This window comes from Pongo abelii, chromosome 8 (assembly GCF_028885655.2).
Source record: "Pongo abelii isolate AG06213 chromosome 8, NHGRI_mPonAbe1-v2.0_pri, whole genome shotgun sequence".
Classification (NCBI taxonomy): Eukaryota; Metazoa; Chordata; class Mammalia; order Primates; family Hominidae; genus Pongo; species Pongo abelii.
This window is the reverse complement of record NC_071993.2, coordinates 102862985-102889047: the sequence shown is the minus strand read 5'-3', so window position 1 is coordinate 102889047 and position 26063 is coordinate 102862985. Positions and strand designations below refer to the sequence as shown.

Below are 26063 nucleotides of genomic sequence, written 5' to 3'. Positions count from 1 at the left end.
GCCTCACTCGGGAAGCGCAAGGGGTCAGGGAGTTCCCTTTCCTAGTCAAAGAAAGGGGTGACAGATGGCACCTAGAAAATTGGGTCACTCTCACCCTAATACTGCGCTTTTCCGACAGGCTTAAAAAACAGCGCACCAGGAGATTATATCCCACACCTGGCTCGGAAGGTCCTACGCCCACAGAGTCTCGCTGATTGCTAGCACAGCGTCTGAGATCAAACTGCAAGATGGCAGCGAGGCTTGGGGAGGGGCGCCTGCCATTGCCCAGGCTTGCTTAGGTAAACAAAGCAGCCGGGAAGCTCGAACTGGGTGGAGCCCACCACAGCTCAAGGAGGCCTGCCTGCCTCTGTAGGCTCCACCTCTGGGGGCAGGGCACAGATAAACAAAAAGACAGCAGTAATCTCTGCAGACTTAAATGTCCCTGTCTGACCGCTTTGAAGAGAGCAGTGGTTCTCCCAGCACGCAGCTGGAGATCTGAGAACGGGCAGACTGCCTCCTCAAGTGGGTCCCTGACCCCTGACCCCCGAGCAGCCTAACTGGGAGGCACCCCCCAGTAGGGACACACTGACACCTTACACGGCCAGGTCCTCCTCTGAGACAAAACTTCCAGAGGAACCATCAGACAGCAGCATTCGTGGTTCACGAAAATCTGCTGTTCTGCAGCCACCGCTACTGATACCCAGGCAAACAGGGTCTGGAGTGGACCTCTAGCAAACTCCAACAGACCTGCAGCTGAGGGTCCTGTCTGTTAGAAGGAAAACTAACAAACAGAAAGGACATCCACACCAAAAACCCATCTGTACATCACCATCATCAAAGACCAAAAGTAGATAAAACCACAAAGATGGGGAAAAACAGAGCAGAAAAACTGGAAACTCTAAAAAGCAGACCGCCTCTCCTCCTCCAAAGGAATGCAGTTCCTCACCAGCAACAGAACAAAGCTGGACGGAGAATGACTTTGACGAGTTGAAAGAAGAAGGCTTCAGACGATCAAACTACTCTGAGCTACAGGAGGAAATTCAAACCAAAGGCAAACAAGTTAAAAACATCGAAAAAAATTTAGGTGAATGTATAACTAGAATAACCAATACAGAGAAGTGCTTAAAGGAGCTGATGGAGCTGAAAGCCAAGGCTCGAGAACTATGTGAAGAATGCAGAAGCCTCAGGAGCCAATGTGATCAACTGGAAGAAAGGGTATCAGTGATGGAAGATGAAATGAATGAAATGAAGCGAGAAGGGAAGTTTAGAGAAAAAAGAATAAAAAGAAATGAACAAAGCCTCCAATAAATATGGGACTATGTGAAAAGACCAAATCTACGTCTGATTGGTGTACCTGAAAGTGACGGGGAGAATGGAACCAAGTTGGAAAACACTCTGCAGGATATTATCCAGGAGAATTTCCCTAATCTACCAAGGCAGGCCAACATTCAGATTCAGGAAATACAGAGAACGCCACAAAGATACTCCTCGAGAAGAGCAACTCCAAGACACATAATTGTCAGATTCACCAAAGTTGAAATGAAGGAAAAAATGTTAAGGGCAGCCAGAGAGAAAGGTCAGGTTACCCACAAAGGGAAGCCCATCAGACTAACAGCGGATCTCTCGGCAGAAACCCTACAAGCCAGAAGAGAGTGGGGGCCAATATTCAACATTCTTAAAGAAAAGAATTTTCAACCCAGAATTTCATATCCAGCCAAACTAAGCTTTATATGTGAAGGAGAAATAAAATCCTTTACAGGCAAGCAAATGCTGAGAGATTTTGTCACCACCAGGCCTGCCCTAAAAGAGCTCCTGAAGGAAGCACTAAACATGGAAAGGAACAACGGGTACCAGCCACTGAAAAATCATGCCAAATTGTAAAGACCATCAAGGCTAGGAAGAAACTGCATCAACTAACGAGCAAAATAACCAGCTAACATCATGACAGGATCAAATTCACACATAACAATATTAACTTTAAATGGAAATGGACTAAATGCTCCAATTAAAAGACACAGAATGGCAAATTGGATAAAGAGTCAAGACCCATCAGTGTGCTGTATTCAGGAAACCCATCTCATGTGCAGAGACACACATAGGCTCAAAATAAAAGGATGGAGGAAGATCTACCAAGCAAATGTAAAACAAAAAAAGGTGGGGTTGCAATCCTAGTCTCTGATAAAACAGACATTAAACTAACAAAGATCAAAAGAGACAAAGAAGGCCATTACATAATGGTAAAGGGATCAATTCAACAAGAGCTAACTATCCTAAATATACATGCACCCAATACAGGAGTACCCAGATTCATAAAGCAAGTCCTGAGTGACCTACATAGAGACTTAGACTCCCACACATTAATAATGGGAGACTTTAACACCCCACTGTCAACATTAGACAGATCAACGAGACAGAAAGTTAACAAGGATACCCAGGAATTGAACTCAGCTCTGCACCAAGCGGACCTAATAGACATCTACAGAACTCTCCACCCCAAATCAACAGAATATACATTATTTTCAGCACCACACCACACCTATTCCAAAATTGACCACTACTTGGAAGTAAAGCACTCCTCAGCAAATGTAAAAGAACAGAAATTATAACAAACTGTCTCTCAGACCACAGTGCAATCAAACTAGAACTCAGGATTAAGAAACTCACTCAAAACTGCTCAACTTCATGGAAACTGAACAACCTGCTCCTGAATGACTACTGGGTACATAATGAAATGAAGGCAGACATAAAGATGTTCTTTGAAACCAATGAGAACAAAGACACAATATACCAGAATCTCTGGGACACATTCAAAGCAGTGTATAGAGGTAAATTTATAGCACTAAATGCCCACAAGAGAAAGCGGGAAAGATCCAAAATTGACACCCTAACATCACGATTAAAAGAACTAGAAAAGCAAGAGCAAACACATTCAAAAGCTAGCAGAAGGCAAGAAATAACTAAAATCAGAGCAGAACTGAAGGAAATACAGACACAAAAAACCCTTCAAAAAATTAATGAATCCAGGACCTGGTTTTTTTGAAAGGATCAACAAAATTGATAGACTGCTAGCAAGACTAATAAAGACAAAAAGAGAGAAGAATCAAATAGACGCAATAAAAAATGATAAAGGGGATATCACCACCGATCCCACAGAAATACAAACTACCGTCAGAGAATATTGCAAACACCTCTATGCAAATAAACTAGAATATCTAGAAGAAATGGATAAATTCCTCGACACATACACTCTCCCAAGTCTAAACCAGGAAGAAGTTGAATCTCTGAATAGACCAATAACAGGAGCTGAAATTGTGGCAATAATCAGTAGCTTACCAACCAAAAAGAGTCCTCCAGGACCAGATGGATTCACAGCCGAATTCTACCAGAGGTACAAGGAGGAACTGGTACCATTCCTTCTGAAACTATTCCAATCAATAGAAAAAGAGGGAATCCTCCCTAACTCATTTGATGAGGCCAGCATCATCCTGATACCAAAGCCGGGCAGAGACACAACCAAAAAAGAGAATTTTAGACCAATATCCTTGATGAACATTGATGCAAAAATCCTCTATAAAATACTGGCAAACCGAATCCAGCAGCACATCAAAAAGCTTATCCACCACGATCAAGTGGGCTTCATCCCTGGGATGCAAGGTTGGCTCAATATACGCAAATCAATAAATGTAATCCAGCATATAAACAGAACCAAAGACAAAAACCACATGATTATCTCAATAGATGCAGAAAAGGCCTTTGACAAAATTCAACAACCCCTCATGCTAAAAACTCTCAATAAATTAGGTATTGATGGGACGTTTCTCAAAATAATAAGAGCTATCTATGACAAACCCACAGCCAATATCATACTGAATGGGCAAAAACTGGAAGCATTCCCTTTGAAAACTGGCACAAGACAGGGATGCCCTCTCTCACCACTCCTATTCAACATAGTGTTGGAAGTTCTGGCCAGGGCAATTAGGCAGGAGAAGGAAATAAAGGGAATTCACTTAGGAAAAGAGAAAGTCAAATTGTCCCTGTTTAAAGATGACATGATTGTATATCTAGAAAACCCCATTGTCTCAGCCCAAAATCTCCTTAAGCTGATAAGCAACTTCAGCAAAGTCTCAGGATACAAAATCAACGTACAAAAATCACAAGCATTCTTATACACCAATAACAGACAAACAGAGAGCCAAATCATGAGTGAACTCCCATTCACAATTGCTTCAAAGAGAATAAACTACCTAGGAATCCAACTTACAAGGGATGTGAAGGACCTCTTCAAGAACTACAAACCACTGCTCAATGAAATAAAAGAGGATACAAACAAATGGAAGAACATTCCATGCTCATGGGTAGGAAGAATCAGTATCGTGAAAATGGCCATACTGCCCAAGGTAATTTATAGATTCAATGCCATCCCCACCAAGCTACCAATGACTTTCTTCACAGAATTGGAAAAAACTACTTTAAAGTTCATATGGAACCAAAAAAGAGCCCACATCGCGAAGTCAATCCTAAGCCAAAAGAACAAAGCTGGAGGCATCACACTACCTGACTTCAAACTATACTACAAGGCTACAATAACCAAAACAGCACGGTACTGGTACCAAAACACAGATATAGATCAAGGGAACAGAACAGAGCCCTTAGAAATAACACTGCATATCTACAACTATCTGATCTTTGATAAACCTGAGAAAAACAAGCAATGAGGAAAGGATTCCCTATTTAATAAATGGTGCTGGGAAAACTGGCTAGCCATATGTAGAAAGCTGAAACTGGATCCCTTCCTTACATCCTATACAAAAATTAATTCAAGATGGATGAAAGACTTAAACGTTAGACCTAAAACCATAAAAACCCTGGAAGAAAACCCAGGCATTACCATTCAGGACATAGGCATGGGCAAGGACTTCATGTCTAAAACACCAAAAACAATGGCAACAAAAGCCAAAATTGACAAATGGGATCTAATTAAACTAAAGAGCTTTTGCACAGCAAAAGAAACTACCATCAGAGTGAACAGGCAACCTACAGAATGGGAGAAAATTTTCACAACCTACTCATCTGACAAAGGGCTAATATCCAGAATCTACAATGAACTCAAACAAATTTACAAGAAAAAAACAAACAACCCCATCAAAAAGTGGGCGAAGGACATGAACAGACACTTCTCAAAAGAAGACATTTATGCAGCCAAAAAACACATGAAAAAATGCTCACCATCATTGGCCATCAGAGAAATGCAAATCAAAACCACAATGAGATACCATCTCACACCAGTTAGAATGGCAATCATTAAAAAGTCAGGAAACAACAAGTGCTGGAGAGGATGTGGAGAAATAGGAAAACTTTTACACTGTTGGTGGGACTGTAAACTAGTTCAACCCTTGTGGAAGTCAGTGTGGTGATTCCTCAGGGATATAGAACTAGAAATACCATTTGACCCAGCCATCCCATTACTGGGTATATACCCAAAGGACTATAAATCATGCTGCTATAAAGACACATGCACACGTATGTTTATTGCAGCACTATTCACAAAAGCAAAGACTTGGAACCAACCCAAATGTCCAACAATGATAGACTGGATTAAGAAAATGTGGCACATATACACCATGGAATACTATGCAGCCATAAAAAATGATGAGTTCATGTCCTTTGTAGGGACATGGATGAAACTGGAAATCATCATTCTCAGTAAACTATCGCAAGGACAAAAAACCAAACACTGCATGTTCTCACTCATAGGTGGGAATTGAACAATGAGAACACATGGACACAGGAAGGGGAACATCACACTCTGGGGACTGTTGTGGGGTGGGGGGAAGGGGGAGGGATAGCATTAGGAGATATACCTAATGCTAAATTTGGAGTTAATAGGTGCAGCACACCAGCATGGCACATGTATACATATGTAACTAACCTGCACATTGTGCACATGTACCCTAAAAGTTAAAGTATAATAATAATAAAATAAAATAAATAAAAAATAGTAAATTTGAAAGCAGGAAATTTTAAAAAGCATTACCTTAGAAATTTTTAGCTTTTCTCTCACTTTGCCTCTCAATGTCTTTACTACATTTTGATTTTCTTCTGCATCTAAATCTATCAGGAAACCAACATAATAAAGAGTTTATGACACTTTATTATAATTAAACAACAATAGCAGCAAAAGTATTTATTAAATTCTTTAATTGCATGCATTTCTAAGCCCCATGACAATTATGAAAACTCGGTTATTGTCTTATGAGAGCTTAGAATCTAAGACCAATAGATGTCCTTTCCCCTTTTCCATCTGGAATAAATACTTTCACCCATTCAGGACTGATTTTTGTTTTTCTTTGTGACAACTTTTCTATCCTCTGTCACCTTTTTTAAATTTTTTTTTTTTTTTTTTGAGACAGAGTTTTGCCCTTGTCACCCATGCTGGAGTGCAGTGGCACCATCTTGGCTCATTGCAACCTCCCCCTCCCGGGTTCAAGCGATTCTCCTGCCTCAGCCTCCTGAGTAGCTGGGATTACAGGCATGCGCCACCACACCCTGCAAACTTTCTTTTTTGTATTTTTAGTAGAGATGGGGTTTCGCCATGTTGGCCAGGATGGTCTTAAACTCCTGACCTCAGGTGATCCACCCACCTCAGCCTCCCAAACTGCTGGGATTACAGGCATGAGCCACCGTGCCCAGCCCTCTTTTTTAAATTTTTAATTATCATGGGTACATAGTAGATCTCTGTCACCTTCTTTTGTTGCTTCCTCAGCTACTGGCCAGAGCCCTTCTTTGGCCAAAAACAAAACAAAACAAAACAAAACAAAAACAAAGCTCAGATTTTAAAAATCTGTGAGACATCTCTGTGAAGTATACTAATACACAAATATCAAAGCCTGGTTACTTGAATTTTATTAAACTGAAAAGACAGGAATCTAAAAAAGAAGAGTGATAAGTCTCTGGATACCCATTTTAATTATGATAGTTTTGTAAAATCATTATAACACTTCTGACCCCTACTTTTTCCAGCTATTAGAGAAAAGGAAAGTTTTATTGGGTACAAAGAAGGCTTATGCCTGCAATCTCAGCATTTTGGGAGGCAAGGCAGGAGGATTGCTTGAGGCCAGGAGTTTGAGACCAGCTTTGGCAACATAGCAAGACCCTGTCTCCACAAAAAAAAAAAAATTTGGGGGCCGGGCACAGTGGCTCACACCTGTAATCCCAGCATTTTGGGAGGCCGAGGCGGGCAGATCACCTGAGGTCAGGAGTTCGAGATCAGCCTGACCAACATGGAGAAACCCCATCTCTACTAAAAATACAAAATTAACTGGGCGTGGTGGCACATGCCTGTAAATCCCAGCTACCCGGGAGGCTGAGGCAGAAGAATCGCTTGAACCCAGGAGGTGGAGGTTGTGGTGAGCCGAGATCACACCATTGCACTCCAGTCTGAGCAACAAGAGCAAAACTCCATCTCAAAAAAAAAAAAAATTAACATACACGCCTGTAGTCCCAGCTACTTGAGAGGCTGAGGTGGGACCATCGCTTGAGCCCAGAAGTCTGAGGCTGCAGTGAGCTATGATCGCACTACTGCACTCCAGCCTTAGGCAACAGAGCAAGACTCTGTTTCTTAAAAAAAAAAAAAAAAAAAGTCTCAAGCCCTTGTGTGTACTCCAAGGCATGTGTTATTTTCTGCTTGTTTGCTGATGGAATGAAAGAGATCATGCAAGATCATGCAATCCTAGGTACAGTAAAAAATTGAGGACCTATTGATCACTTTGCCTTGCTTTTTACTTTTTCTATTCCCTGCCTTTGAGTGCTTAAAGGTTACACAGAAGTTTGTAGAAATAAAGGGTAAGCATAGAGCTAAATAAGTAACTATAGGTCATGAGAATCTTCATGTTTAACCACAGTATTCCTTGGTAAAATTTAAAAATTACTAGTTGATTTTGTTTATACTCTATTCCCATAACTTAGAATGGCAGATGGCATATAATACATGCTCAATAAATATTTGCTTGGTGAATGAACCAGAGCTCAACCATTATTTATGTATTTTTCTCCCTGAGATTTGAAGTTTGCTGAAGCAGGGTCTGCACCTACGTATCTCTGTGGTCTAAAACAGTCTCACCGCCAGTGGAATCTCCATGTTTGCAGTGACAAAAATAAAATGAAATTCAGGTTTATTACATCCATTGACTTTTCTATGTATTTCCTTATGCCCATCTTGTTTTATTTAGGAAGTTTAATTTCTCTTTAAACTGATTCCTTAGGAAATTTGTGTTCCCAGTTGAAACCCTGGAACAGGATTAATCATTTACATCTTTTAAAAATAATAATGAAGAGTATCAGAGTTATAGTATACTTATTGAGAACCTTTTTGGAGATGCTTGTCTATAATTTCTTCAGCTGTAATGTTATCCATCTGTTCTGACATCTGCAAAAAAAGCAGGGAGGGTTAAACTTGCATCTTGTTTTGTCATTGAACATCTTTTATTATTATTATTATTATTATTATTATTATTATTATACTTTAAGTTCTAGGGTACATGTGCACAACATGCAGGTTTGTTACATAGGTATACATGTGCCATGTTGGTTTGCTGCACCCATCAACTCGTCATTTACATTAGGTATATCTCCTAATGCTGTCCCTCCCCCAGACCCCCACCCTCCGACAGGCCCCGGCGTGTGATGTGCCCCGCCCTGTGTCTATGTGTTCTCATTATTGAACATCTTTTCAAATATTCGTCAGCCCTTTGAACATCATCTCCTTTAAAATACCAGTTCACAGATTTTACTTGTTTTCTTAAATTTCACCTTTTTATCAATTTGTATGAGTTCTTTATATATGGTGAAATTACTCTCTCTTAGGAGGTAAAGCAAGATGGCTGGATAGAATCCTCCAGCAATCATCTGCACTGCAGGAACAACAAATTGAACAACTATCCACATAAGAAGCACCTTCACAAGAACCAAAAATCAGGTAAGCAATCAGTGCCTGGTTTTAACATCATGTCAAGGAAAGAGGCACTGAAGAGAGTAGGAAAGATGATCTTGAATTGCCTATACCACCTCTCTCTCATCCCCAAGCAGCATGGCAGGAAGAGAGAATCTGTGCACTTGGGGGGAGGGATAGCAAAGTGATTGGGGGACTTTGCATTGGAACTCACTGCTCCCCTAACATAGCGGAAAGCAATACAGGGCAGAATTTGGCCATCGCCCACAGAGGGAGCATTTACACAAGCCCTAGCCAGAGGGGAACTGTCCATCCCAGCAGTCAGAACCTGACTTCCAGCTAGCCCCACCACCATTGGCTAAAGCACTCTGGGGTCCTAACAAATCTGAAAGGCAGTCTAGCCCACAAGGACCACAATTCCTGGGCAAGTCCTGATACTGTGCAGGGCTCACAGCCAGTAGACTCAGGGTGACAGGATCCAGTGAGACACCAGCTGGGGCAGCCAAGGGAGTGCTTGCATCACCCCTCCCCCAACTTGAATAAACATCAGTGGTAGCCAGTCAGTAGTCACCACGACCTTGGGCGAGACCCAGTATTGTGCTGGCTTCAGGTGTGACCCAGCACATTTCCACCTGTGGTGGCCACAGTGAGAGACACCTTCTGCTTGAGGAAAGGAGGAGGAAGAGTAAAATGACTTTGTTTTGCAACTTGGTGATATGATTAGGCTTTGTGTTCCCACCCAAATCTCATCTTGAATTGTAATCCCCAGGTGTTGAGGGCGAGACCGAGTGGGAGGTGATTGGATCATGGGGGTGGTTTCCCCCACGCTGTTCTCATGATAGTGAATGAGCTTTCATGAGACCTGATGGTTTTACAAGGGTCTGGTATTTGCCCTGCTTGCATTTCTCTCTCCTGCCACCATGTGAAGAAGGTCCTTCCTTCCCCTTTGCCTTCCACCATGATTCTAAGTTTCCTGAGGCCTTCCCAACCATGTGGAACTGTGAGTCAATTAAACCTCTTTCCTTTATAGATTACTTTTTAAAGGGTACTATCTTTATAGCAGTGTGAGGATGGACTACACATTTGGGTATCCAGCTCAGCCACAGTCAGATAAAGTGTATCAGGCAGACTCCTGAAGTCCCTAATTCCAGACCTTAGGTCTTGGAGGGCATTTCTAGACCCATCCTGGGCCAGAAAGGAACCTGCAGCTCTGATAGGAGAGAACCAGGCTTGGTAGGACTCACCAACTGCTGACTAAAAACCCCTTGGGCCTTGAATAAACATCAGTGGTACTCAGGGTATAGTCACCACTGGCCTGGGGCAGTGGTGCCCATGAGCAGATAGCCCTTCTGCTTGAGGAAAGATAGCCCTTCTGCTTGAGGAAAGAAAAGGGAAAAGCAGAGAGGACTTAGTCTTGCAACCTGGGTACCAGTTCAGCCCCAGTAAAATAAAGCACCAAACAAATTCCTAAAACCCCTGACCCCAGGCCCTCACCCTTCAATGGCATTTCTAAATCCACCCTGGGCCAGAAGAGAACCTGCTTCACTGGAAGGAACCTGCTACACTGAAGAGGAAGACCTAGTCCCGGCAGGATTCATCATTTGCTCACTAAATAGCCCTTGGGGCTTGAATAAACATCAAGACTCTCAGGACTCTCACCAACAGGCCTTGGGTGAGACCTAGTACTATGCTGGCTTCAGGTATGACCCAGCACAGTCCCAGTGCTGGTGGCCATGGGAGTGTCTGCATCACTCCTTCCCCAACTCCAGGCAGCTCAGCATGGAGAGAGAAAGATACTCTGGGGAAAAGGGAAGAGAACAAGAAACTCTGCCTGGTAATCCAGGGAATTCTCCCTGATCTCCTCGGTCTTCTCCCAAGACCACCAAGGCAGTAGCTCTACAAGTCTGCAAGAGTCACCACATTACTGGACTTGGGGTGCCCCTTAATGCATTTACGGTTGCATGACCAAATAACTGGATCACAGCACTCAAAATTATCTTTGAATACTTATTAATCCTTCTCTAGAAAGTTGGGCACAAACAAACCCAGACTGCAAATATTAGAATAAATATCTAACTATTCAATGCCCCGACATTGATGAACACCCACAAGCTTCAAGACCATCCAGGAAAACATGACTTCTCCAAATAAACTAAATAAGGCACCAGTGACCAATTCTGGAGTAACAGAAATATGTGACCTTTCAGACAGTGAATTCAAAGTAACTGTTTTGAAGAAGCTCAGTGAAATCCAAAGTAAGACAGAGAAAGAATTCAGAATGTTATGAGACAAATTTAACAAAGAGATATAAATAATTAAAAAGAATCAAGCAGAAATTCCGGAGCTGAAAAAACCAATTGAAAAAATGAAGAATCCATCAGAGTCTCCCAACATCAGAATTGATCAAGCAGAAGAAAGAATCAGTAAGCTTGAAGACAGGCTATTTGAAAATACACAGTCAGAGGAGACAAAAGAAAAAGAATAGAAAATAATGAAGCATGCCTATGGTAGCTAGAAAAAAAAGCTGAAAAGGGCAAATCTAAGTTATTGGCCTTAAAGAGGAGGTAGAGAGAGAGACTGGAGTAGAAAGTTTATTCAAAAGATAATAACTTTCCAACCTAGAGAAAGATGTTAATATTCAAATACAAGAAGGCTTTAGAAAATTGAGCGTATTTAACCCAATGAAACTACCTCAAGATATTTAATAATCAAACTCCCAAAGGTCAAAGATAAAGAATCCTGAAAGCAGCAAGAGAAAAGAAAAATAATAACATAGATAGGAACTCCAATACATCTGGCAGCACATTTCTCAGTGAAAACCTTACAGGCTGAAAGAAAGTGACATGATCTATTTAACGTGCTGAAGGAAAAAAAAATTTATCCTAGAAAATTTATCCAGTGAAAATATTGTCAAAGATGAAGGAGAAATTGAGACTTTCCAAGACAAACAAAAGCTGAGGGATTTTGTCAACATCAAATCTATTCTGCAAGAAATGTTAAAGGGACTTCTTCAGTCTGAAAGAAAAGGACATTAACGAGCAGTAAGAAATCATCTGAAGGTTCAAAACTCTCTTGTAATTAAGTATACAGACAAATACAGAATATTATAACACCATAATTGTGGTGTGTAAACTACTCATATCTTGAATGGGAATACTGAAAATTGAACCTATCAAAAATAATAACTACAACAACTTTTAGGCTGGGCGCGGTGGCTCACACCTGTAATCTCAGCACTTTGGGAGGCTGAGGTGGGCGGATCACTTGAGGTCAAGAGTTCAAGATCAGCCTGGCCAATATGGTGAAACCCTGTCTCTACTTAAAAATACAAAAATTAGCCAGGTGTGGTGGTGTGCGCCTGTAACCCAGCTACTTGGGAGGCTGAGGCAGGAAAATCATCTGAATCCAGAGGTGGAGGCTACAGTGAGCCGAGACCACGCTGCTGCACTCCAGCCTGGGTGACAGGGCAAGACTCTGTCTCAAAAATAATAACTGCAATAACTTTTTAAGACACAGACAGTATAAGAAGATATAAATAGAAACAAAAAGTTAAAAAGCAGGGGGGATAAAGTTAAAGGGTAGAGTTTTAATTAGTTTTCTCCTTGTTTGTTAGTTTGTTTTTGCAATAAGAGTTAAGTTGTCATGAATTTGAAATAATGGGTTGTAAGATGTTGTTTGTAGGCCTCATGGTAACATCAAACAAAAAACCTACCACAGATACACAAAAAATATAAAGCAAGGAGTTAAAACATACCACCAGAGAAAATCGCTTTCACCAACAACAGAAGACGGACGGACGGACGGACGGAAGGAAGGAAGGAAGGAAGACAGAACAACCAGAAAACAAACAACAAAATGGCAATAATAAAGTCCTTGCTTATCAACAATAACATTGAATATAAATGGACTAAACTCTCTAATCAAAAGACATAGAGTGGCTGAATGGATAAAAAAATCAAGACTCAATGACCCGTTGCCCATAAGAAACACATTTCACCTATAAAGACACATAAACACTGAAAAGGATGAAAAAAGATAGTCCATGCAAATGGAAACCAAAAAAGAGCAGGAATAGCTATAATTATATCAGATAAAAAAATTTCAAGACAAAAACAGACAAAGAAGGTTATGATATAAAAGGGATCAACTCATCAAGAGGATGTAATAATTGTAAATACATATGCTCCCAACACTGAAGCACCCAGATACATAAAACAAATATTATTAGAGCTAAACAGAGAGATAGACAACCAATGCAGCAATAGTTGGAGACTTCAACAGCCCACTTTCAACACTGAACAGATCATCCAGACAGAAAATCAACCAAAAAATATCAGACCTTATCTACACTAAAGACCAAATGGACCTAATAGATATTTATAGAATGTTTCATCCGATGGCTGAAGAATACACATTCTTCTCTACACCACATGGATCATTCTCAAGAATGGACCATATGTTAGGCTACAAAATACATCTTTGAAAATTCAAAAACTTTGAAATCATATCAAGTATCTTCTCTGATTACAATGGAAACTATACAAACACATGGAAATTACACAATATGCCTCTGAATGACCAGTGGCTCAATGAAGAAATTAAGAAAATTCCTTGAAACAAATGAAAATTGAAACACAACATACCAAAACCTATGGGATACAGCAAAAGCAGTACTAAGAGGAAAGTTTACAGCAATAAGTGTCTATGTCAAAAAATTTTTTAAAAGAAAAAAATTCAAATAACCTAATGATGCGTCTTAAAGAACTAGAGAAGCAAGAGCAAATCAAACCCAAAATTCTTAGAATAGTAAAAACAAGAGCAGGAAATAAATCACATTAAAATAAAAAGATACAAAACACCAATGAAACAAAAAGTTGTTTTTTTGAAAAGTTAAACAAAATTGACAAATCATTAGCCAGACTCACTAAAATAAAGAGAGAGAAAACCCAAATAAATAAAATCAGAGATGAAAAAGGAGACATTATAGCTGATACTGCAGAAATTCAAAGGATCCATTAGAGGCTACTATGAGAAATTATATGCCAATAAATTTTAAAACCTAGAAGAAATGAATAAATTCCTAGACACATACAACCTACCAAGATTGAACCATGAAGAAATCCAAAACTTGAATAGACCAATAATAAGTAACAAGATCAAAGCCATAATAAAAAGTCTCCAAGCAAAGAAAAGCCTGGGACCTGATGGCTTCACTGCTAAATTTTGGCAAACATTTAAAGAACTAATATCAATCCTACTCAAACTGTTCCAAAAAATAGAGGACAAGGGAATACTTCCAAACTCATTCTACAAGGCCAGTATTACCCTGATACTAAAACCAGACAAAGTGACATCAAAAAAAGAAAACTACAGGCCAATGTATCTGATGAACATTGATGCAAAAATCCTCAACAAAATACTAGCAAGCTGAATTCAACATCATATTAAAGAGATCATTCATTGTGACCAAATGGGATTCATCACAGTGATACAAGGGTGGTTCAACATACACAAATCAATCAATATGATACATCATATCAACAGAATGAAAGACAAAAACCATATGATTATTTCAATTAATGCTGAAAAAGCATTTGATAAAATTCAATATCGCTTCATGAAAAAACCTTCAAAAACTGGGTATATAAGAAACATACCCCAATGCACTAAAAGCCATATGTGACAGACCCACAGCTAATGTTATACCAAACAGGGAAAAACTGAAAGCCTGTCGTCTAAGATCTGGAACAAGACAAGGATGCCTACTTTCACCACTGTTGTTCAACATGTACTGAAAGTCCTAGCTAGAGCAATCAGACGAAAGAAATAAAGGGCATCCAAATTGGAAAGAAAGAACTCAAGTTATCCTTGTTTGGAGATGATATAATTATGTATTTAGAAAAACATAAAGACTTCACAAAAAAACAATTAGAAATGATGAACAAATTCAGCAAAGTTGCAGGATACAAAATCGATATACAAAAGTCAGTAGCATTTCTATATGCGAACAGCAAACAATCTGAAAAAGAAATCTAGAAAATAATCCCACTTACAATAGTTACAAATCAAATTAAATACCCAGGAATTAACTTAATCAAATAAGTAAAAGATGTCCACAATGAGAACTATAAAATGCAAGAAACTGAAGAGGATACACAAAAAATGGAAAGATATTTCATGTTCATGGATTGGAAGAATCAATATTGTTAAAATGTCCATTCTATTCAAAGCAATCTACATATTCAATTCAATCCCTATCAAAATATCAAGAACGTTCTTCACAAAAATAGAAAAAGTAATCCTAAAATTTATAGGGAAGCTAAAAAGACTCATAATAGCCAGAGCTATCCTGAGCAGGAAAACACAAGACTCGAGAAATCACATTACCTAACTGTATTAGTCCATTCTCATGCTGTTATGAAGAAATATCTGAGACCGGGTAATTTATAAAGGAAAGAAGTTTAATTGACTCACAGTTCCGCATTGCTGGGGAGGCCTCAGGAAACTTGCAATCATGGCAGAAGGCAAAGGAGAAGCAGGCACTTTCTTCACAGGGCAGCAGGACAGAGTGAGTGCAAGCAGGGGAAATGCCAAACACCTATAAAACCATAAGATCTTGTGAGACTCACTCACTCACTATAACAAGAACAGCATGGGGGAAACCACTCCTGTGATCCAATTACCTCCACCTGGTCCCCCCATTGACACTTGGGGATTACGGGGATTATAATTCCAGATGAGATTTTGGATGGGGACACAGCCAAACCATATCCCTGACTTCAAATTGTACTACAAAGCTATACTAAAAGCCAAACCATACCACTGATTTCAAATTGTGCTACAGAGCTGTACTAAACAAAACAGCATGGCACTGGCATTAAAATACATACACACACACACACAGACACACACACACACACACATCAATGGAACAGAATAAAGAAACCAAAAATAAATCTATACATCTACCATGAAATCATTTTCAACAAGGTGCCAAAAATACACATTGGGAAAAGACAATCTCTCCAATAAAGGGGATTGGGAAAGCTGGATATCCATATGCAGAAGAATGAAACTGGACCCCTATCTCTCACCATATACAAAAATCAAATCAAAATGAATTAAAGACTTAAATCTAAGATCTGAAAGTATAAAACTACTAAAAGAAAAATTGGGGAAACTCTCCAGGACATTGGTCTGGGCAAAGACTTCTTAAGTAATACCCCAAAAGCATAGGCAATCAAAGCAAAAAATGGACAAATGGGATCACATCAAGTTAAAAAGCTTCTGCAAAGTAAAGGAAACAATCAACAAAGAAACAGCCCTTAGAATGGGAGAAAATATGTGCAAACTATGTATCTGATAAGGGATTAATAACCAAAATATACAAGGAGCTCAAACAACTCAATAGGAAAATGTCTAATAATCTGATTTAAAAATGGGCAAAAGATCTACATAGATATTTCTCAAAAGAAGACATACAAATGGCAAACAGGTATATGAAAAGATGCTCAACATCATTGACCATTAGCGAAATGCAAATCAAAACTACAATGAGACATCATCTCACTCACTTAAAATGGCTTTTAACCAAAAGACAGGCAATAATGAATGCTGGCAAAAGCATTGAGAAAGGGCAACCCTAATAAACTGTTGGTGGGAATGTAAATTAGTACAGCCACTATGGAGAACAGTATGGGGTTCCTCAAAAAACTGAAGATGTAGCTACCATATGATCCAGCAATTCCACTGCTGGGTATATACTCAAAAGAAAGAAAATCAGTATACTGAAGACATATCTGCACTCCCATATTTGTTGCAGCACTGTTCACAAGAGCCAAGATTTGGAAGCAACCTAAGTGTCCATCAACAGATAAATGGATAAAGAAAATGTGGTATATATATATATATATATATATATATATATGCAATGGAGTACTATTCTGCCATAAAAAAAGAATGAGATCCTATCACTTGCAACATCTTGGATGGAACTGGAGGTCATTATGTTAAGTGAAATAAGTCAGGCACAGAAAGAAAAACTTTGCATATTCTCACTCATTTGTGAGAACTGAAAATTAAAACAATTGAACTCATGGAAATAGAGAGTATAATGATGGTTTCCAGAGACTGAGAAAGGTATTGGGTGGGAGGCAGGGAATGGGGAAGGTTAATAGGTACAATGCAATGAATACGATCTAGTATTTTACAGCACAAAAGGGTGGCTATGGTCAACAATAATTTATAGTACATTTTAGAATAACTGAAAGAATACAATTGGAATGTTTATAACACAAAGAAATGAAAAAAATGCTTGAGGTAATGAATAACCCATTTACCCTGATGTGATGATCACACATGGTATGCCTGTATAAAAATATCTTATGTACCCCATACATATATATACCTACTGTGTATCCATAAAAATTAAAAATTTCCAAAAAGAAATTGTTCTCTGGAATATAAAAAAGGCCTTTTAATGATAAAATCCAAGAGTTAGTTCTTAGTGTTCATGTATTACCTACTTCATGTACCTTTTAAGAAGGTCAAGTGAGATCAGACATATATGAAAATACTTTGAAAATTCAATGCTATACTAGTGTTAGCTATTACTTGATTTATTACCCTGCAGCGTGTGGCAACGTTCAGCAACCTTATTTTTTGAAAACTTTATATATCCTTGCCCTCTACCCTTCTACCTCTGTGGCCACTTATTTCTGTATCCTTCAATGGTCATACCTCTTTATATCCTAAATGTGGGGTACATTCCAAAGCTTTGGAGGGTGCATGTATTCCCATGGATTCCCAAATCTGTGTCTCCAGCCTTCACTCTCCTAAGCATCAAAATCATATTTCTAGCTGACTTCTGGTAATTCTAGTTGAATGTTGTATCATCAACAAAAATTCAGTATGTTAAAATAAGCATTTATTTTCCAGTTTTTATAAACCTCAATATTCTATAGGTAAACTATTCTAGCAATGTTAAACCCTTTTTAGAATGATATGGTTATAAATTTATTTTTAATTTTAATGCTAAAAAATATAATAGCAAAGACTCCTGAAATAACAACTGTACATGCTAACCAAACTAATGTGCAGTTGGAAAGCTCAAGCTTTCTAATCACAGTAAAAACATGAATTTGTGTCAAAAACCAAAGCAGGCTATTGACATGATCACAGTTAAAACATCATAAAAAGAGCCCAGTCTATAAACTTTCTGAAAAAACTTCAAAATCTTCTATTCGTTCTTGTACCACTATTAAAAACTACTGAATAAGGTCAACACGGACTACGATGTTCCCTTACATCTTATTTAACCTTCAGTACCTACCTCGAGACAATAAAAAATACCTAATTCTACTCTTGACCAGGGGATAGCAACCCTTAAGGTATAATGGAACAATTCTGGCAAGTAATTGATAGAGGTCTCCCTTATTAGTTCCCAAATATCTTGCCCACCATTCCCAGAATCCTGTATACTTTTTCAGAAGTTCTCATTTCTATCTAGAAGGTAGGGATAAAATGTGAATCTTAACTGCAGTTACTCTAAGAGACATGTAAATATTGCTCCTATATAGATTCAACTCACTGACAAACATCTTTTTTAGCAAAGCAGGGAATGGCTTGCTGGCTAGGTGAGAGAACATATAAACAAATAGATATTGAAGTAAGAGATTAAATAAATACATACATAAATAATTCATCTTATTAAATAACTCACAGACCAAATAAGAATACAATTCATCCCTAAACTCTCCTATTGTTTCTTTTTTAACAAATGAATTTATGATTTGTATATAGAAACAAATGTATCACATTTATCAGGATTATCCCCCATTTACAACAGGGCTATTTGGAATAATCAAAATATTATAAACTCCATTAATACCTTACCTTTTTAAAAATATCTTCTCTTTGAGATATTTTTCATGATGGTCCTTTTATTTCAACTTTCTAAATAAATAAGAAATGTTATTGAGAATGACATATCATAAGAAAACTGACTTGTGATACTTGAGGTTAAAAGTATGCTTTTAAAATTTTTTAATTTAACAAGAAACAAAACAGATATACTATCACTTTTATTATTTCATATTTGTATTTGGTCACCTTTAGTATTTAATAGAAATCCTGGTTAATGCAATAAGATGTGCAAAAGAAGGAAGTAAGAGGTGTAACTCTTAGAAGAGGAAAACAAAATTATCATTGTTTGTAGATGATAGGTTTTTATACATGAAAAACCCAAAAGACTAAATAAAGTTTAGACATAATTAGAAAATTGGAATTGGCAGAATACAAGAGAATATATGTAAAAGTCAGTATCTTCCCTACATGCTAATGTACTAGAAAAAAATCACTTTCACAAAAAGAGTACCGAAAAAAAACTTCAAAATACTAAGGAATTATTTTAATTAAAATATGTATGAATTCCCTTCCCCCCAAAAGTATAAAACTTTGCAGTAAGAAAAAAAGGATCTGATTAAATATACATTTGATCTTAGCCAAAAGGCCAAGAAGCAATGATTAAATATAGATATTCTATGGAGGCAGGGAAATTGATTAAAAGGCTACTAATAGATACTAGAGATCTATTTGGATGTTTGTCTCCTCCAAATCTCATGTTGAAATGTGATTCCCAATAATGGACATGTGGCCTGGTGGGAAGTGATTGGATTGTGGGGGTGGATCCCTCATTGTTGGCTTAGCACCATCCCCTTCATGATGAGTGAGTTCTTGCTCAGTTAGTTCACATGAGATCTAGTTGTTTAAAAGAGTCTGTCTAGGACCTCCCCCCTCTCTCCTTTATTTCCTCTCTTGCCATGTGACATGCTGGCTCCCCTTCCCTTCCACCATGATTGTAAGCTCCCTGATGCCCTCACCAGAAGCAGATGTTAGAGCCATGCTTATATAGCCTGCAGAACTGTAAGCCAATTAAAACTCTTTTCTTTATAAATTACCCAGTATTCTTCTATTGCAACGCAAGAATGGCCTAATACAAGAGTATTATTCAACATGACGGTTAAATGCAAGTTCATGCAATTCCCCAGACATTTGTAGAAACTAGAATGCCACACAAGTTTTTGTTTATCTGTTTGTTTTTTAGAGACAGGGTCTCACTCTTTCACCCAGGCTGAAGTGCAGTGGCATGATGACAGCTCATCACAGCCTCGAACTCCTGGGCTCAAGCGATCCACCTGCTTCCGCCTCTTGAGTAGCTAGGACTACAGGCATGTGTCTCTAAGGCTCGGCTAATTATTATTATTGTTATTATTATGTACAGACAGGGTCTCGCTATGTTGCTCAGGCTGGTCTCAAACTCTTGGCCTCAAGCAGTCCTCCTGCCTCAGCCTCCCAAAGCATTGTAATTATAGGCATGAGCCACTGCGCTTTGCCTAAACAAATTTCTAAATCAATTCTGCGGACACAAGACTATGTGGATCCCTGAATCAGCACAGACTTCTTTTTGGCACAATTTTCAGTCACCTTGGTTACTTCTGTCACATGCCATTTGGTTTCAGGAGTGCTAGCAAAATAAAACCACAGAAAAACCTCTAGCATGTGGAAATGATTACACAATGCATATCCTAGTATATAGTAACATATCTTTAATTGCAATCCAATCAGAAAATTGGCTCCCTTTAATCTTCCCCTGGCTCTTGTTAGAAATATTTCTAAATGTATTAATGCACTTTCCTTCCTTAGCAGATCTGAATTCAGACCAAAATCCAATTTTATCTTTATCTCAGTTCATCTATTGTCACATAGTATGATGACACCTTTCTGAACTCTCTTATAGCAATGTTTCTTAAATGATGCCTTCCAGACTTAATTTGAATTAGGATGCTATGTCCAGAATTAAGGTCTCATTCACAGTTATGATGTAATTAAGGCAACAATAGCATTTTGTAAAAATAATCTATTAAATATATGGTACCAGCTACCCTTTATTGTTATTAGGATATGGAAGAAGTGGAATTTAACTTAACAATTCTTTACTTAGTTAAGTGGAATATAGCAGTATTTCACAGTGTTCTACAAAAAACATTATGACTTCCATGTATTGCATTAACTGGCAAGTTTAAAAATTAACTTAACTGTTGTCTTGTTTTCCAAAATCAAAACTTAGGAACAAATGGCGTGACAAAAGATTTTCTGATCTGTGAATTTATTTAAGTCTTCGAAAGGCAACAAAACTAAATCACCCACTGCTCTCAGGACCAGTTCCCAAGTCATCATGTCCTGCTCCTGCAGATCAAGAAAGATTTGGGCCCACTTCTCTATCTTGGGACTTCTGGTACATGAAAACTAATGTGGAAACAGGTTACAAAAACTATCATATTATATTTTGAAAATTTACATCTAACACACACCATGCAATGTAGTTTTGCTACTCAAAAGTGAATTACAAGATTTATAAAAATGTATTAATTCTTACAGCAACCACTGGCCAGGAGGTCCAGAAGCTCTAAACAATTAAGTACTGTAATGTTTTTTATTCAAACCTGAAGATGTATCTCTGTGTCTATACTTATAGCCTCAATTAGAGAGAAAGTCAACCAGGAGGCCCTTTCTGAAAGTGAAGCCAAAAAACCGTCACATCCACTTCCCCATCTAAGCCGCAGTGACCACTCTCCAACATTGACCACTCTCCAACATAACCCCTCAACTACAGCTGGATGGAGTTCTTGTTTATTCTCCCTGGCATCTCTATCCTATAATTTTTACAAGTTCCCCGCAAATGGATAGCATTCCGTGTTTCAAAGGCTGATTCAAACTCCACGTCTTTCAGGAAGTTTTTTCTAACTCTGTCTCTTGATCTCCAACAGCATTTGTAGTAATGCGAATTTTTGTTCATTACATTCTACCTGGCAAGTTCATCTTTCTGCTTATCCTAATGTGAAGACCAGGACTAAGGCAAGGTGTTCAGCACACACATAGGCACTGAATTAATAATATGCCGACCCGTATTTGATGCAAATCAAACACTGCTCTCGAGTGATTTTCAATTCTACTCATTCCCAAATTGGCTAACGAACGGGTCGGCCAGGCCCCAGGACTACAAGTCCCAGCGGCCTGCGCGGCCCCGGCTCCGGTTATCCCAGCCCAGCTAGTTCTGCCCATGGAGCAGAGCTCCACAAAACTGCGGGAATGTCTGACAGGGAAGAATCAGAGAAACCTTCACCAGCAGCCCGACATTCACGTGGACGGACAGTGCACTTTCCTTACGTCTGGGCAGCGAAGGCAGGGCGCACCATCTACTGCAGGCTAGGATGATCACCAACCGCCCCACCGCACCCTGCGCCAGCCCTACGGCGCCCGCGGGCTGCAAGTCACGGCGACCCAGGAGCATGCGCGCTGCGGCCCCTGGCCTGCCAGGACCCAGAGGGAGCGGAGCACGCGCCTTCGGGAATCTTAGGTGCGCAAAGTCTGTTCGCCGCCGGGGTCTATCACCCCCGCCCCTCGCCTCTGCCCGTGCGCGTGTGAGTTGTAGCGTCCCCTGGGGTCTGTTCTGGAGGAGGCCTGAGAGCGGGGTTGCCTGGGGCGTGGGGCTCTCATCCCTCTTGTCATGGTGAAGAAGAAGAGTATACCCAGCGGGTGAGTACTGGCCCCGAGCTCCCGGCTGAGCGAGCGTCGCAGGGGAGGACGCTGCGGGGCACCGCTGTGGCGAGAGCGGTCGCCCGCGCTGGGCGTGGAGGCGCGAGGCGCGGGGACGCCAGCCGGCCAGTTGCACGGGTTGCAGCGCCCCGGGACCTACTTTCTCTTTGCCGTCGGCCCTGCCTTGCTAGGAAAAGAGGGGAGCTTTGCCTTCAGGTGATTACCTTTGTGACTTCCAAAAGAGCCCCCTAAATATGCAAGCGGTTCCTTTTATTTCCAGAGCTTGCTGTTAGCGTACTAATGTACTATGTTTAAAGTCTTAAAATAGGGCATGCCAGACACGCTCACCCATGTGAGTTATCCCAGATAACGTGAGAATGACGTTTATTAAGCGTCATTCATCGCTTAATAAACAGAGTACTGCTTTCATTGTTTTTCTTTTTCCCATTGCTTCGCTCCGAGTTAAAATAACTAGATAAACTAAACGTGATGCGGTTGGGAACTTGTTCAGGGAAACCGGCTGGGACGAACTTCGGAAACTTGCTAGTGTAGAGAGCCGCACGGTGGTGGTTTGTATGCTTTCACTCATTCAAGCTTTCCACAGTGTTTAACTGCGTTCTGTGTCAGGCATTGTGCCCCAACAGTCGTCTTGTGTAAGCCTTCCATGCATTTTTAAACTTTGCTTTTATTTTCTAAATGTACATGTTAATAGAGAATAAACATTATTAACCTCTTTATTCTGATATTAATTGCCTAAGTTTCGTAGGATTGTCTTTATTTTTTAATAGTATGGTGACCAAAAGTAATACTAGTGTTTAACCTTAGTAAGCAAAATAAAGTCCCAGTGTCTCTGACAGCTTGGCACAGTGTCATTTGAGACCATAAATCCCACCCTGCCTGTAGTCTCTGTCATACTTGGTAACCACTCAGATAATTTATCCCTTCTTGCAGCCTCATTCCTACACCTTCTCCATCTGCTAATCGTCTATCTGCCTTCTTCTGGAAACTGTAAACTCTTTCTCTAGACTCCCCATATGTAAACCCCTCTATATCTTTTTTTTAAACTTATATATATATAGATTTTTTTATCATACTTTAAGTTCTAGGGTACATGCGCACAACGTGCAGGTTTGTTACATATGTATACATGTGCCATGTTGGTGTGCTGTACCCATTAACTTGTCATTTACATTAGGTATATCTCCTAATGCTATCCCTCCCCGCTCCCCCCATTCCACAACAGGCCCCGGTGTGTGATGTTCCCCTTCCTGTGTCCAAGTGTTCTCATTGTTCAATTCCCATATGAAATACTATGCAGCCATAAAAAATGATGAGTTCATGACCTTTGTAGGGACATGGATGAAGCTGGAAACCATCATTCTCAGCAAACTATCGCAAGGACAAAAAACCAAACACCGCATGTTCTCACCCCTCTATATCTTTATATCTTCTGGTTCACAAAACATTCCTCCTTGTGATATTGGGTACCTGGCTCTCTCCTGAAGACACTGCTTTCCCAGCAATTCACCACAGCGAAAGCCGTGCCTGCCCGCGCCCCCCGCCCCCTGGAGGTGGTATCTGTATTTGCCATCTCCTCATGGCCATTGCTAGGCCATTCCATTCCACCCCAGGACCTGGAGCTGGTATCTGTATTCGCCATCTCCTCATGGCCATTGCTACGCCATTCCATTCCACCCTTGTAAAACTTACCAGAAACCCTTCTCTAATGAGCCCTTTTCCCTCTCCTCACTGTTATTTACCAGCTGCGTGGTCACTTATGTTCATTAAGGAATTTAGTACCCAACTCAAGTCTTTTTTTTTTTTTTTTTTGAGATGGATTCTCTGTCATCCCAGTTTGGAGTGCAGTGGTGTGATCTCAGCTTACTGCAACCTCTGCCTCCTGGGTTCAAGCGATTCTCCTGCCTCAGCCTCCCGAGTAGCTGGGACTACAGGCAGGCACTACCACGCCCAGCTAATTGTATTTTTAGGAGAGACCGGGTTTCACCATGTTGGCCACGCTGGTCTTGAACTCCTGACTGCAGGTGATCCACCTGCCTCGGCCTCCCAAAGTGCTGGGATTACAGGCGTGAGCCACTGTGCCTGGCCAGTCTTTCTTTCATACTCAATTGCTACAAGGTTCTTGGGGGACTAAAGCAGTCATGTGCATCACAGGTCCAGCACCCCATATTCCCTTAACTTACTGCCATGACTGACTGACTGCAGGACTGTAGTATCTAAGACTGTTCCATATTAACAATCATGAACTCTAGTATTCTTTTCTCATCTTCCTGTTTCTTTCATCTCTTCCTCTCCCTTATTCTTCTATACTTAATCCCTGACCTCATGAAGACGCTGTCCCTTGATGACTATTTTGTCATCATCAGCCTCTACCTACATTGACTTTCTTCCTTTTCTAGCCCACACTCCTTGTTTTATTATTTACCCACATCAGTATCCACAATTTCTTTGCCTTTTGTGTTTCTTCCACTTTTGTCCAGCATACCTATTATTCTAGTTTAGTCTAGCCATTTGCTTTCTCTCCTCATATAGAAAGGTAATTGTATTAGTGAAAATCATGTAACCAGATTATTGCCATGATGATATGGCACGGTCCATAATGTAGCTCAGCCATTCTTTTCCTTTCTCACCCACAGCTACTATTCTAACTTTTATCGTTCCTTAAACCTTCTACTCTACTTTTGACCTTGTACTTTCAGCAGCTGGCTTTGCTTTTTCAGAGGAAACAGAGACTCTCAGACATGAATACTGTGACACTGACCACCAGGCCAACTTAACATCAGCAGATATCCTGTCTCAGATGAAGAGGTATGTTTGGTTTATTTCTTTTTTTGTTTTTTTCTATCTACAGATGATCCAATATATGTCCTAGATCCCATTCATTCTGTCTCCTCTGGGGCCGTATTTCAGCATTTAACCCTCCCTTTTTATCTTCAGTATACCCTTTCCCCACCTCCCTCCCCTGGCTTTATCTGCCCTGTCCAACAAAACACAAACAAAAAGAAAAACCAACCACTGGGATTATTCTCAGATTTCTTCTCTCTCTCCTTTTTTACAGCCACATTTAGAGAAAAAGGTAATCTTTTTTCCCTTCCCTTACTTGTTAACTCTTCTACCCACAGAGTTCTGGCTTCCACCACCTAATCATGCCACCAAGGACTTTGTAATTGCCAACCCCAAAATATCTTCTTAGTCTTCTTTTCTGTACTTGCCTCTGTAGACCATTTTCCAATCTTGAACTTTCCTTGTTTCATTGTTTTTGCAAGCATCAGTTTCTACCATTCTTCTCCCACCTCTTAGGTCATTTTAAATTTGCAGTACCAGTTCCTCTGGGATCTTGTTCTAATGTGGGGTATCCAATTTTTTGGCATCCCTGGGCCATATTGGAAGAAGAAGAAATGTCTTGGGTCACACATAAAATACAGTAACAATAGCTGATGAGCTCAAAAAACAAAAAATTGCAAAGAACTCTCAAAATGTTTTAAGAAAGTTTACAAATTTGTGTTGGGCCACATTCAAAGCA

The 26063-nt window shown here is 39.8% G+C and overlaps 1 protein-coding gene across 1 annotated transcript in view; it reads right to left on the bottom strand.

The window, feature by feature from the left end:
* Positions 1-22263, bottom strand: part of CC2D2B (coiled-coil and C2 domain containing 2B) — a 138137-nt gene extending 115874 nt beyond the window's left edge. The window contains 5 exon segments of the mRNA XM_063727676.1: positions 6014-6090; positions 8344-8404; positions 15401-15524; positions 18821-18876; positions 22145-22263. Of these exon segments, the coding sequence (XP_063583746.1) occupies positions 6014-6090; positions 8344-8404; positions 15401-15442 (180 nt within the window). The 5' untranslated portion in view covers positions 15443-15524; positions 18821-18876; positions 22145-22263.
* Positions 22264-26063: the final 3800 nt, after the last annotated feature.